At 39.3% G+C, this 13855-nt stretch overlaps 1 protein-coding gene across 1 annotated transcript; it reads left to right on the forward strand.

The window, feature by feature from the left end:
- Positions 1-372: 372 nt before the first annotated feature.
- Positions 373-6180, forward strand: GXYLT2 (glucoside xylosyltransferase 2; the record flags this gene model as incomplete). Its single annotated transcript, XM_009586144.1, has 4 exons — positions 373-624; positions 1626-1749; positions 4983-5155; positions 5901-6180. Coding segments are annotated over 4 exons (732 nt in total), but the record flags the coding sequence as incomplete, so codon positions are not given.
- Between the last annotated feature and the right edge of the window lie 7675 nt (positions 6181-13855).

Consider the following 13855-nt stretch of genomic DNA (forward strand, 5'->3'; position numbering starts at 1 on the left):
TTATCTCAACCCATGAATTTTACTTTTTTATTCCTGATTCTTTCCCCCATCCCACTAGGCAGGGGGGAGTGAGTGAATGGCTGTGTGGTGTTTAGCTGCCTGCCGGGCTAAACCACAACAGTCGGTCAGAATCCAGCTTCTGTGGTCTGGTAGCTGTTTTGTTGTGCAGTTCAAAAAAACCCAACAAAACAAACAGTAAGCCAATAACCTGGTAACTTGTTCCTATGTGTAATTACATTTAGCTAATAAATCAATAACCTTTTTCAAATTATCAGTTTAAAATAAAAGTACCTTTTGCCAATAATCTTCCTTTTTGTTGTCTCTTTGGTTTCTTTTTCGTCTCTTCCTCTCCTCACTGTGCAAACCCAAAAGGTCATTTTAAAGGATGTGGATTCTCTCCTTTATGTGGACACTGATGTTCTCTTCCTGAGGCCCATCGATGACATCTGGCACATCCTGAAAGAGTTCAACTCAACACAGCTAGCTGCAATGGCCCCAGAACATGAAATACCAAAGATTGGCTGGTATAGTCGATTTGCGCGTCACCCCTATTATGGGACAACTGGAGTCAATTCTGGAGTGATGCTAATGAATTTAACACGGATACGCAACACTCAGTTCAAGGTGAGAAGAAACACAGCTGTTGCAGAAACTAATGATTTATGTATTTTTCACATCTTGTAAAGCTTAGTATAAAATTATATAAAGTTTGTAATATAAAGAATCTGAAAAATAAAGTATATATATAATTGGATACTAAAAGCAATTATAGTGAAAATTATTATTAAAACAAGTGAAACTTCCTCAAGAGGCTGGAGCACTGAGAACTTGCAGATGAAGCAGTCTGTTAGCAGTAGTAAAAATGGCTTCTTCAACATTTCATTTTCTCTTGAAAGATACATGAAAGAATGAACTTAAGGATCTTCAGTGCAGTCATTGTATTTTTAAAATTGGAACGCTTGGTGTAAATATCCAGAGAAATCAATAATTTTTTGCATTTGCTGTAAATAGAATTTTGTATCCTGCTGCAGATCAGGTGACTCCATGAACTGATATAAATGAGAAGGGAACATTTTCACTGACATCTGACATCTCTCCTCTTTTGTGAAAGATTTGTAAAATCTCTATTTGTTTCATTGAGCACATAGTCTCTAATCTCTTTAAAAACTTGTATCTACTCCAAGTGGTCTTGTTCCTCAGTCAAGGCCAGGGGTTTCCTATACCGTTACAGGAACAGTTTGAGTAAAAAAATCCCTTGCTCTTAATTCCCAGTCTGCATTTTTCCTTGGTTTTATACCTCAGTTTTCACCTTTTCCCTGCATTTTTGCATTTTTCCACTTTTTCTCCCTCCTGTTGCTCAGAATAGGAAGATTGTGAATAGCAGGAGCTGACATCAGAGCTAGACCCAGGAGACCTAGCTTTCCTGTTTAGATAAACAGGAGCACAGTCAGCTCTGCTGTTCCAACCCTGTCCAGGTCTAACATTTCCTGGCAGCTCTTCATTTTTCACATAGGTATCTGACATGGCTTAGCAGACTTACAGATATGTGGGTGCCACACTCTGAGTCATATATCACATCACTGTTCATAGTATTAAGCCATTGCTTCTGTTTTTCTGCCCTGCAGAACAGCATGATACCGAGTGGTTTGACTTGGGAGGAAATGTTATATCCGTTATACCAAAAGTACAAAAATTACATTACATGGGGAGACCAGGATTTACTAAATATAATTTTTTACTTTAACCCAGGTAAGTAGTGATTCTTGGAGTCATGATTATCTGTGTTAAGAAAATGTCTTGAACTTGAAAAATTAAAAAAAAGGTGCTATTTGTTATTTATAAAATACATAATGTACTCTGGCATGAAGTTAATTTATAAGTGCATCTAGGATTTACAACCTATGAAAATACTTCTGAACGTGGTGCAGGTAGTGGGGCTCGGACTTGGTTCCATTGAATATGTAAATCTGTTTTCTGGAGATTCTGAGAAAATAAGGAAGTATAACATTAATGATCAAATGCAGGAATGAAGTTCAAGTTGTATGTGTGCTTAAGAGCGTCACTGGACCAGGACCTAGCTGAAAAAATGTTTTTGTTTCAGATGTTTATCTGAATGTGAAATTGCCAAACTTTTTCCAAAGCTATGCTCTATTCTTCTGAAATTTAGCTGAATTCTGATATTTATGCAAATGAGTAACAAAGCTAATATAAACAGAAAATGGACACACCCATTGAAATATCTGAAACTGTTGCCCTCCTGCTTTCGCTCCTTCGCTAAAAGTTACTTTTTGAGAGAGATGCTTCCAGCCTCTCAGCTGAATGATCCAGCCTCAGCAGGCACCAGGATGGTGTCATCTATATTCTGCTGCTTAGATTTGTGCATTTTCTGCTCCGCTGTATTCTGCTTGCTCTGGGACTATGAAGAGCTATGGAGGACTTCACGTCTCTCAAAACCTTGTTGTCAGAGAACAGATGGCATAACCCGCACCATAGTGTGGACCAGCGTGACCAATATGTATGTACTTGTCGGCCCAGCAAAATGTCATATTTGATTCCTGCCTGTCAGTCTTGCACAGTGCCTCCATAAACAACTTGTAACATTTTTGTTTGTTCTTCCTTTCCTCTTGAATTGGAGTCGTATTCTCATGAGTGTGTATTTCCAAGGAACTGGCAAGTTTAGGCATCTTTATTTTAAAAGGGTGTGACTTCTTCCACAAGTGCTGAGATAGTTTCTGGAAATTCAGCCCCTGGTAAGTATTTTGCACTGATCACACAGAAATGACTTCAGGCACTTCCAAAACCAGTAACATCTGAGAAATGCAAGGATTTCAAAATTGTAGCATAGTACGTGCTTCCCAAAGAAGCCGAGAACCTTATTTCATGCTTCTGAATATGCTGAGTATCCATTCTTACTTGTTTCCTGCGTGACCTTGTATTCCCTCAAGTAATCTTAAGAACAGAGTAAGTTTGGATTTATCTTTATTTATTCTGTTCTCTTTTCTTTTTCTCTAAGGAGTCATAGGGTATGTAACTGGATATACCCAAATCCAGGCAAATAAAAGGAGAGAGCAAAAGCAAAGCAATAAGCTAACATCTGTTTACTGCAGACAGATGTCAAACATCAGTGTCCCTTGCACACCATGTATTACCCTCAATCTTAGGGAAAACATAAAGTGGAAGAAATTTTCATTATGAAATCATAAATGAATTTCCAAAAAGAAATGAATGTTATGGGAATACAGTCTACTGGAGGAAGAAAAAGATGAAGCCAGATTATTTGTGAAGTCAACTCAAGCTGCTAACTTAAGTGTGGAGGAAAAAAACAAAGATTGCAAAAATATTTTAATTTTGTGATGAGAGTATTCTCTATCAAATCCACATGTTGAGGCTCTTTTCTGCACCATAGTCTGTCTTTTCCTTGTAGCTGGTAAATAATTTTTTACGAATTACGTAACATGAGAACTGCGCAAGAAAAGAAAACAAAAGAACTGGATACAATTAAAACAGAAAACTAGACTTTCCCGAGATTTAAAACTGCTGGATTGTTGAGACTGGCCTGGGAAGGAATCAGTCAAGACTGCTGCAGGTGGCTTTTTATAGATGCAATGCATTGGCTTAAAAATACACAGAACTGTGTTACCTGGGGCCTGAAGAGATGCACCTTTTTCCCATCTCCGAAGGATGTTCTGATGATTAATGGATCTGAAGGCTTGCAGAGCAGCTAGAGTTTGAGTCCAGCTGTGACAGCAAAAATGCACAAAAGCGTCACGGTGAGGAGAAGATCAAGAATACTCAAGTGACACGTACGAAAGCTATTAAGCACCTGATGACATCCTCTCCCCATAGTGACCTGCTGATGAGCTGTACCTGCAAACATCTGTTCAGGGTTACCGAAAGGATCCCCGTTAACTGTAACAGGGCTTGGATCAGGCGTTACTGCTCTTCCTGCCCTTTCAGCAACACTGGGCAGCAATTCTGAATGTGTGATAGGTCAGACTGAATGGAAACCACTTACAATCTACCCTTTCTTGAGCAGTCTTCTGCTAGAGAGGCCTTGAGGGAAAAAATGTTTCAGAAACTTTTTCTCCTACTTCTTCAAGAACCACACAGGACCAGCTGCAGACTTCCTGGGAAGCTAAGAAAAAGGCCAAGTGAAGAATTCAATCTTCAGTGCTTCTGACATGACCTGCTGGCATAGTGCAATGATTCATTGTGCTCCATTTCTGAAGCAAGAAGGTCACAGGGATTGGCGTGATTTATTATAAGCATGTTGCAAATACTGTGGGTGCATGGAGGAAGTTTAAAAAAAAAAAAAAATCATTAGGAGAAAGGCGGTTATAAGCCCTTTTGAGAAATTAGGCTTATTTTTAAATAACCTAGACCTGTGAAATTAATGGATGGCAACTCTTAGAAGGACTGTGGATAAAATACACTACCTCTTATGCTCTGCTGTATCTCAGTATAACTGCTATATCTCAGTATAATTGTCATAGCCTCAGTGAAGGCTTCAGCAGAAAATATTGGATATACTTTGCAAGCATTCCTATGCTGTCTCCAAAAGGTTTCAGGATTTTGCATGACCCTTACTGCTGTATGTGCTTCCCTAATCATTTTTGTCACTCTGGAAACTTCTTACTAGGGCAGAGGACCCTGGATAGTGCCACCTGGTGCATACTCTCTGGGTTTGATTCTGTCACTTTTAGCTTTGTAAAATGCTCTCTTGGTTTATGTTTGCACCCAGTCTTTGTGTTGCCCTCTTTTTCTGTTAGTTCAGGTCTAACAGTGCTGAGATATGTATAGTCATCCCCTGAAGAAAGGAAGCTTCTGTCTAGCTGCTGCTTTGGATATTTGCGAAAGAAGTAACTGAAATTTTTCTATCAGCAGTCCCAGCTTTTTCACAGAAATGATTTAATTTGTTGTAACTCTTGTTTGATGTGTCTTTTTTCCTCCCCGCCCCCGACTCCCCTGCCCAACATTGGCAGAGTGTCTCTATGTGTTTCCATGTCAGTGGAACTACCGGCCTGATCACTGTATGTATGGAAGCAACTGTAAAGGTGCAGAAGAAGAAGGAGTCTCTATTCTGCATGGAAATAGAGGCGTCTACCATGATGACAAACAGCCTACATTCAAGGCACTCTATGAAGTGATACGTGATGTAAGTCTTCTATCTCGATAGAGGAAGTCCTTTTATTTCAATGTAGATTACTGCTTTAACTGGGTCACTCAGATTGCTATTCCAGCAGATCAGGCTGAGCATAGTCGTGCTTTATGTATACCCATCAGACACAAAATAACAAGGTTGCTTTGGCCTCTCCTGTCTTACTGCATGCGTGTATTTGAGATTATTTAAATGATCCTCCTTCATATTATAGTAAACTTCTAATCAAAAAGGCTGATAAATTGCTTTTCTATGATACTGGAGGTGGAAAAAAGTGTTTGAATGGAGTTCTTCCTGCTGGTACTGCAGCTCTGGTCCGTAAATACCCAATGAAAGCTTGTCCTCCCTGAGCACCTGGCGCCTCTGGGCACGTGGAAGGCAGAAGCTTGCATACACACACAGGTCCATATTTCCACTTTGAATTTTGTATGTGCACAGCTCTGCTCTCTACAATATCTGTTTCGTTACAGTATCCCTATGTTAGTAAACCTCCTTTAAATATAGCCTCTAGACATACAGTTTCTGGGAAGTTGGCTATGTCAGGTAATAAGCCCAGACAAACTTTTCTGAAAGCAAGCGCTCTCGAGCAAACCAGTGGTTGAAGTTGATAGGCTTTGATGACGCTCTGGGAAGGTGAGGGACAAGTCATTGCCTACCGATATAAGGTTTTATCTTACAGAAACTTCTAAAATGCCATTTTGTAACTTGTGAAAACTAATAATTCTTTTTTTCTTTTCTTTAGTTTCCATTTGAAGACAATCTCTTCCAGTCTTTGTACTACCCTCTGCAGTCTAAGTTTCTGGATACAGTGCACACTTTATGTGGGAGAATTCCACAAGTATTTTTGAAGCAAATTGAGAAAACTATGAAGAAGGTGTATGAAAATCGTGTCATTGTCTACTTGGGGGCCAACCACAGATACTAAATGTAGCTATATTTTTACGCAGAGTTTTTCATTCTTGCATCCCCATCTCATGAAGCATATAAATGAAGAATATGACCTCTTTTACTGAAACTCAGACTTAAAATATTTTCCTTATCCAATCTCCTAATAATCCCTGAAATTACAAAAACAGAAGAAGTCCTAGAAGTCTACCTAAACTGTCCTTTCTTAGGCCTTTTGTTCTCTTCCAACATTCTCTTGGTTGCAATAGGGAGAGCTGATGATTCTCACTTTTATTTGATGAGTTTAGTTTGGTTTTTTGTTTAAGAACAGCTGTATTCACTGTAACTTTTTTTGAAGTTGTGCAAAAGCTTGTATTGATCTTAGGCTTAACAAAGAAGTTACGGTATGAGCTATGTAACATATAGGGAATATAACTCTTGCAATGATAGGGTAAATATTCTTGACTGTAATGAGAATGCTGATCACTCTTGTGATAGGATGAGTTAAAATTTACTATAGTAAAGGGAAAGTATTTGCTTAAAATTGCACTTCTGACTGAAGGTGTATTACCTGCTATTCTTCACATGTAGGACCTAAGATTTCCCTTACTTAAAAAGATTAGGGGAATAGAAGTGCCTATTTACTTTGTATTTTACAGCACTTTTTGTCTAGTGATTGTCATTTTTCCTCTCTGCTCTTCAGTGGTTTTGTGAGAGCTTCTCATGAAGGAATTAAAAGGAAAATAATTACAGCATAAATAGGAAAACAGTGTACAAGAAATGGGAAGGGGATGCAGTGGAAGCTGTGGCACCTGCACAGCTAATGGAGAACAGAAAGAGAATCCTTTCTGGCATGGAGAACAGTCATGTTCTTCCCCTCCAGTCTCTTACAATTTTAAAAATGTATTCCCTAACTTGGTAATACTAATTACATTAGACACAGTCCAAGAATATTGTGAATGAAGAGTACAGAAAGAGGTACTATCGATCTCTTTTCCTCTTTAGTTAATCCTCTTTAATTGCTATTTACTGCACAGTAACAATGGTATGCCACCGTTCTTCCATCCCTATGTTGGAAGGCTGAGAATGCTGCCTCTGACCCCCCCTTTTCTGCTTCGCCAGAGACCTGGGGCACACAGATGTATTTCTGCCTGGCACTTTCGTTCCTGGAAGTAGTGTGTTTTATGCTAGGTTCATAATGAATAGTCTTAAAGTGAAAAAGGATACAAGATGGCTTTGATGTTTATTTAAAATACTTCATTTAGTTTAGATTTCGAAAGGACGATGATCATCTTAGGATATGCACAGGCAAGAGCTTATTAAAACTCGCAGTAACTGAAAGGTGATTGGGACAAGTCACTGGGGAATTGGAAGTGAGGACACTCTTGAAGAGCAGTGATACAAGAGCAGACTCCCAGAGGGCATTTTCTAAGTGTAAGCCCTGAGGGGTGTGTGTGGGTGAGGGCTTAAAGAAAACAGCAGAGAAAATGGTCTTACTTTTCCAGTCTGTTCAGCAAAAAAAATTAGCCATTACTTGGAACTACTTACTTTTATATCTAATAGGCAAAGTAGGAGAGGGGTGAGCAGGGTGAGATACATGAAGCTTTTCTCTAATGAAAGGACAACTGATACAGATTGTGTATCTTGTACATGTTACATACATTTATTAGAGATAAATATTTGGGGTGTGTGAATGAGGGAAAGGATATGTTTCCTAAGTTAAAAAGTAGGATTTCTGAAGAATTGCAGTTTTAGGGGTTTCTACCCTATGCAGTCAGGACTGATGCACGGTTTCATAAGAAAACAGTCTCCAAGAGAAAGTCCTTTTAGCTTGCACATTCCTCTCTCCTTGTGGGGCAGCTCATGAGAGGGAAAATACAGGCCTTGCTGGCATCTCAGGCTGCCAGATAAACAGGCTGTACACAGGAAGAAGTGCCGACAAACTTTTTCCAAACACTAGAGTGTGAAAATGTCTGTGACTCATCCGTAAGCGTGTTGTGTGAATGACACGGCATGGCAAACGGCATCACTACAGAGTCATCTGAGTAGAGGAGGTGTTAAGATAGAGGCTTGGAATAAGGGGCATACGGTCTTGGTCCTAGCAATTTCAGTGCAGTCCTCACAGGCATGACAGACAAACAGAAACGTCTGTTGTTTGCGCCTCTGTGTGCTGCAAATTCTAATCAACAGTTTGTGCATGTTTCTGACTCAGATCCATTATCTTGCAGTCTTTGCCACGTAAGTGTAAATGGACATGCAAAGGACAGAGGCAGCTCTGCATCTATTTTGATTGAAAGCCCAGAATTTCCTAATGGGACCCAGAAAGGCATTTAAACTTAATTGTAGACATTACTGTCTCTCGCAACTTGCCTTAGTATTTTCTATTTTAACTGAAGTTTTAGTTGCCACTTAAAAAGAACAGTACATTTCTAGCTACAGAGAGAAATTTGAAAATGTAACCCAAATGAACCTTGCAGACTTCAGAACCAGAAGGCAATGAAAGCAAAAATTCAGCATGCTGCTTTAAAAAGTTTAAGATAATGTAAGCCTAACATACGACAGGTAAACCTTTTAGGCTAGCAATACTGAGAACTTGTAAAAAAATATTAGCTTGCTTTTTGATTTTCAAGTATCGGGGTAAAGCTGACTGTAGGTCAAATGAGGATAGATGAGACGCATGCTGGGCACTCCGAATTCCTCATTTCTATGGTATCTACAAGCCACAGAAAGTCACAGAGCAAAAGTCTTGTTGCCCAGACAATTGCAACTCTGGTGCTAAGCCTCTGAAGTTTAGGAGGCTGTGATTGTGTAAGCTATGATTCAGCAGAACCCTGCAACTATGGGCACATTAAAATGAAGGAATGGAATTCATTACAAAACAAAGGCATTATTGCATATGAAATGATTAGAGATTAAAACAGTGCTTTTTATGTTTACAGGAGGTGCTACTTTAGGTTTAGAAAGAACTGTGTTATGTTCTCAACAGCTATTAAAATATATGAAGTATATGCTTTAACATGAAGACTTTTGTTAATGTAATACCAACTTGCAGGAAGGATGGGGGAGGTTCCCCCCGCTGTGCTTTTTCTGAGAAAAAAAGCTATAATTTGAGCTCTCCAAAGTGTTTTAAAACAGTTATGTAACTTTGATTTTTTTTTTTTGTTAGGCTTATTAATTTATATTTTATTACAGCTTCCAAAACCATGTTATATTTTGGTTTTAACAGTAGTTGATTCCAATATTAATCTTATTTAGAAAAGAGTTTTCATTCATTTCGTATTTCATACTTGTGGTTAATTCCTTGTTAATTAGCCTTCATTTATTTTAAAAATGGGATGTGTAAATACTTATATAGACTTTATATCCTCATTTCCCCTTCCTCTCATGTATTTTAGTTATTCCCAGTTGTATAATGTAACCAAAACACCTTTGCTAATGTAACACCTTGAGCAGTGTCATCATAACACGGGGGAAACCAAAATAGTTTTCTTTAAATGAATAGAAACTCCAGCACATGGAATGTATCGAGGAAAAGAATCGCCTTTCACACTGAGAAAGAAACAGCAGGGTACAGCCCAGAGAACTGTGCCCGGGTTATTTGAACGTAAGCCCTAACCCAGCAAATGTTTGATACTCTGAATTTTGCCTGTGTAGTCAGTAGGCTTGTATGAATGCACAAAGTTAGGCATGTAACCTTGCTGTATCAGCGTCAAATATTCAGGTTCTAAATTTGCTGTTATACTTGAACTTGCCGAAGATAGATAAATAGGGGCTTTATGTTGAGAGCTGCTGCGCACCTCCTTTTAGCCCAAAGCCATTTAAGAAAGTGTCAGGCTAGCAGTGCATGTTGTACAACAAAGAACTGCCAGAGTGGGAAGCATTTGGTTGCATCATTTATATAATGTGAGAGGTTTTCTAGGCTATTTGCCTGCATATTACAAAGTGGGCTTAGATCGCTTCGCTATCATTTCACTTACAGGTGGAAACTGGAAGCTGCTCTCTGCGTGTTTGTGTGTGTCTGTGTGTGTACACAACAAGAGCGTATGTGTAAAGAATTCTGTAGCTTTTCTCTGTCATTTAATTGCTTGTGTATTTTTATTTGACAAGTGCACCAATTGTTTATAGCTCCCAAGGAGGCCTAGCAGTGCATTTCTGTGTTGATTAAGATCCTTTGGCTTACATTACAAATAAATGAAGTTTTAAGCAAGCTCTGCATGTTGATAGTTTTCTTTTAAATATAAGATTGTGTGTGTGTGTGTGTACTGGGTCTGGTTGGGATGGAGTTTAGTATTAGTGATGTTATAGTGTACATATACAGGGAATGTCTGCATTGAGCAGAGAAAAATGTTCCTTTTTTACAATTTTACCATCATGAGAGAGATTAGATTGAATATGTTACTGAAAGAGACAAACACATACATTTAACTTTCCTCAAAGTGCTAATGGGTCCTGCTGCAACTCCAGTTGTGTTACGGTGACCATAGATCAGAACCTGGTCTCAGAGGAAACTGAAGTTTTACCTTCTACTCTTACTTTTTACTGTTTCTCCATTATCTTCTGCTCCTTAGAGGATTTGGTCATTTAACATCATTTCCCTTCCCTTCTTGTATTTTATTTTATTTCTTTGACACTCTTGTATGGTCACTGCTGCAATGTCCTTGGTTTTGCTGCGACATCTCTTTGTGACAGAAGTTTGTGAGTTGTCTATTCAGCCAAACCAGTTGTCCGCCTGGTGATGAAATTGTTTTCTCACTCGCTCAACTTGCTCTGTATGGTATGCTGGGCTCAGTCACGCTCTCTTTGAAGTCAGGAATAAAACTCCCATTGATATTCATGAGAAAAGGTAAGGCCAGCTGTAAAACAATAGTACTCTGTACCGCGCTAATTCATCTCTGGCCTGGGAAGTGTGTAGCTCTGTGGTGTTTGGTTACGTGTTCCATAATCAAACCGTCGGTGGTGTTCTGATCCAAGATTTTTCACTCGCAAACGTGGCTTCAGTCAGTATTGTTGTGGGGAGAACATTCAATTTTTCCAGGGTACAGGCTAAGCAGAAGTAACACGGGCCCAACAGCAACAGAACACCATTGCTGGTGATTCAGAGGAAGGGACCTGAACCTTGGTTTTGCCCCATTACCATACCGCTGGATTCGTTACCTCAGTCTAAATCTGGTTGGCTGCAGCTCTCTTATGTGGAACAAATAAACACTGAAGCAAGGCCTTGGAGCTCAGATACCCACAGATGAGGGACCAGGTACTGGAATAGTCTCTTTCTCCCCTGCCCTTACTGCTGTATGCACATCGATAACCGCGGCTCTGACGCCAGGAGACATCCTCGTCGCGTCGCTGTGGAGCATGAGTCTGAATGGAACTCAGCTATGATTTTACATTCATCCTCATAAGTATGATCCTGGTAGAGATAACTTCTGTGTTCTGTGACATTTAGAGCTGGGAATAAAGTACCACTAACTGAAAAATGTGTGAGACTTTAATACCAGGATACATCTGGACACTTTATCAGCTTTAACACAAACTGTTGATCATTGAATTTCAAATAATTTCCTTCCCACTTCTTCAGGAAGAGACTCCTAAGAATTGGGTACCTGTAACCATAAAGCAGCCAACTTTCACAGAGTGTTTTGCTCCTCTCCATCAGATATCGTCAGATGTGATGCCAGTAAATAGACACTAAGTACCCATCCAGAGATGGGATGGCACAGGTAGAGGCTGGAAACATTCCCCCTTTGTGCTCTTGAGGCAAGTGCGTATCTATGCTGGGATCCATACAGACTACAGCCTCCTGAAGAACCATCGTTGGCATGAGATAAGGAATTGCTATTCGTGCTTCAAAAGAAACAGCAATATTTGGAAAGTTTGCTTTCATTCTGGATTGGAATAAAAAACAAACTGTCAACACTTCCTTTGAAATGAAAACAAAAATTGAGACAAAACACCAAACTGAGAGTCAGCATTTAAGATTAACAAAGCACTTCGTTAATGTTTTCTTTTGAGGTAAAATATTTTGTTTTGACTTTTACATTTCTATAAATGTACCATAATTGCTTATGTTATTTTGTGAAAACTACAGTATAGTCCAAAAATGTGTAGCAGTGTCTTAGAACTAAAATATTTTGGTCAAACTGATATAGTGACGCTGAAATGACGTGGCCCTTTTTTTAAAGAAGTGTCATCAGTTGACCTGTTCCTGCAGAAATGTCTTTCCCAAATCCTTCTGAACCAAGTTAATTCCCTGCTGTGGTGTTAGAACCGTGCAAAGCTGGTGCCTTCTCTGGGTACACGCCTTTAAAAAAAGATCTCCTTCCTCTTCTGCTCTGCGCTTCTGAAGGGCAACTTGTTTTGAATACTGGCTTCCTCACACCTGAGGCTCCAAGTGAAAAAACAAGTCTGGTTTTAATCTGAATGATCTTGTCGTTTGTAGAGTAGTCTACGAGAAGCTTTCTGTCCTAGGGATATACTGGGTGGAAGGTGTGAGAAAGCAGCTTGGAAAGAAAACTGCACTGGCACTGGTTTGCCATGAGCTCTCGGAGTAGTAAGAGAAAATACGTGAGGACTCGTGTGTTAGTTTAGGGGCTAGATGCTAACTTATGAAAAGCCTAGAATGCTTATCACATCTAACTGTTCCTTTTTTTTAAATCTCACTGTGAATACTCTTTCAAAATAAAACCCAACTCCCACAAATACCATTTTTATGTTTTCAGCCTTTCCAGGATTTAAGGCACCTCACGTGAGCTATTCTGATCTTTTGATACTCCCAAGTCTTCTAGATCTATTAAAAGCCTATTAAAGATTTTTAGTCATTTTCTCACAGGAGGGAAGCAATTTGTCTCAAAGTGGCTATGATGTACTTTAAAGAAAAAACAAAAAACTTTTCCATTCTGAATGGTTCAGAAACACAATTTTTTAGTGTCATTTTGTTGTACCATACTTGAGTTTCTGCAGCTATAAACTAAACCTCAAAACAAACAAACAAACAAAACCCCTAACCTCTTTTTGTAAATCCTTTGATGTGTATTGACATAGAGTATTTTCTGAAGATCTAAGCGGATCTCAAAACACAGGATTTTTCCCATTTTCTTAATTGTTCTCACTATTCTTACTCTGCTGCATCTCACTTGCTTGGTGTTGTATTGAATTGCTACAAATTCCTTCAAAGCACACTGATCAATTTTAGTTCAAACTGAGTTGAAATACCTTACAAATTGCTGTCACACATCAATGAATGAAATTACTTTAAGTCAGATTAGGTCAAGGATCTCTAGATACCTCATCTAAGCTTCATTATTGAAAGCAAAAGTATCTCCTGGTCCTACACCCTCCATCATTTTAACCAGCGTCGGGCCTATTGATCTATGCCCAGGGGTTGGACAGCCTATAATTCTGTGGAAACTTTCAAAAGTCTTAGAGTCCTAAACCTCAAGAATCAGGGTTTGTTGTGGAGTTCAAGACCTTGCAGAGCAGTGAGATAAACCAGCCCAGCTGAGCCCCCACTGCTGCCCAGATGAGTAATCCTCCGTTCCTCTGCTTTCCCCATGCGCTGATGCTTTTTCCCTGCATTAGCTGGCCCGGCCGTGCTGTGCCATAAGAGCCGCCGACGGTGTTGAGAACTTTAGCTTTGCAAAAATAATAGTTTTCTACTAGGTAGATCAACACAAAGGAAGAACAGGAAATGCACGAATGCCCTTTCTGGGTAGTGCACATGAATCCTTTAAAGAGCCATCAGAAACGGCAATATGATATTTTCTGCTTTTTTTTTTTGTCTGCAAAGAGTGTGACATGATTACGTTGCTGTCACTT

The sequence above is a fragment of the Fulmarus glacialis genome, unplaced genomic scaffold (genome assembly GCF_000690835.1).
Source record: "Fulmarus glacialis isolate BGI_N327 unplaced genomic scaffold, ASM69083v1 scaffold32889, whole genome shotgun sequence".
Lineage (NCBI taxonomy): Eukaryota > Metazoa > Chordata > Aves > Procellariiformes > Procellariidae > Fulmarus > Fulmarus glacialis.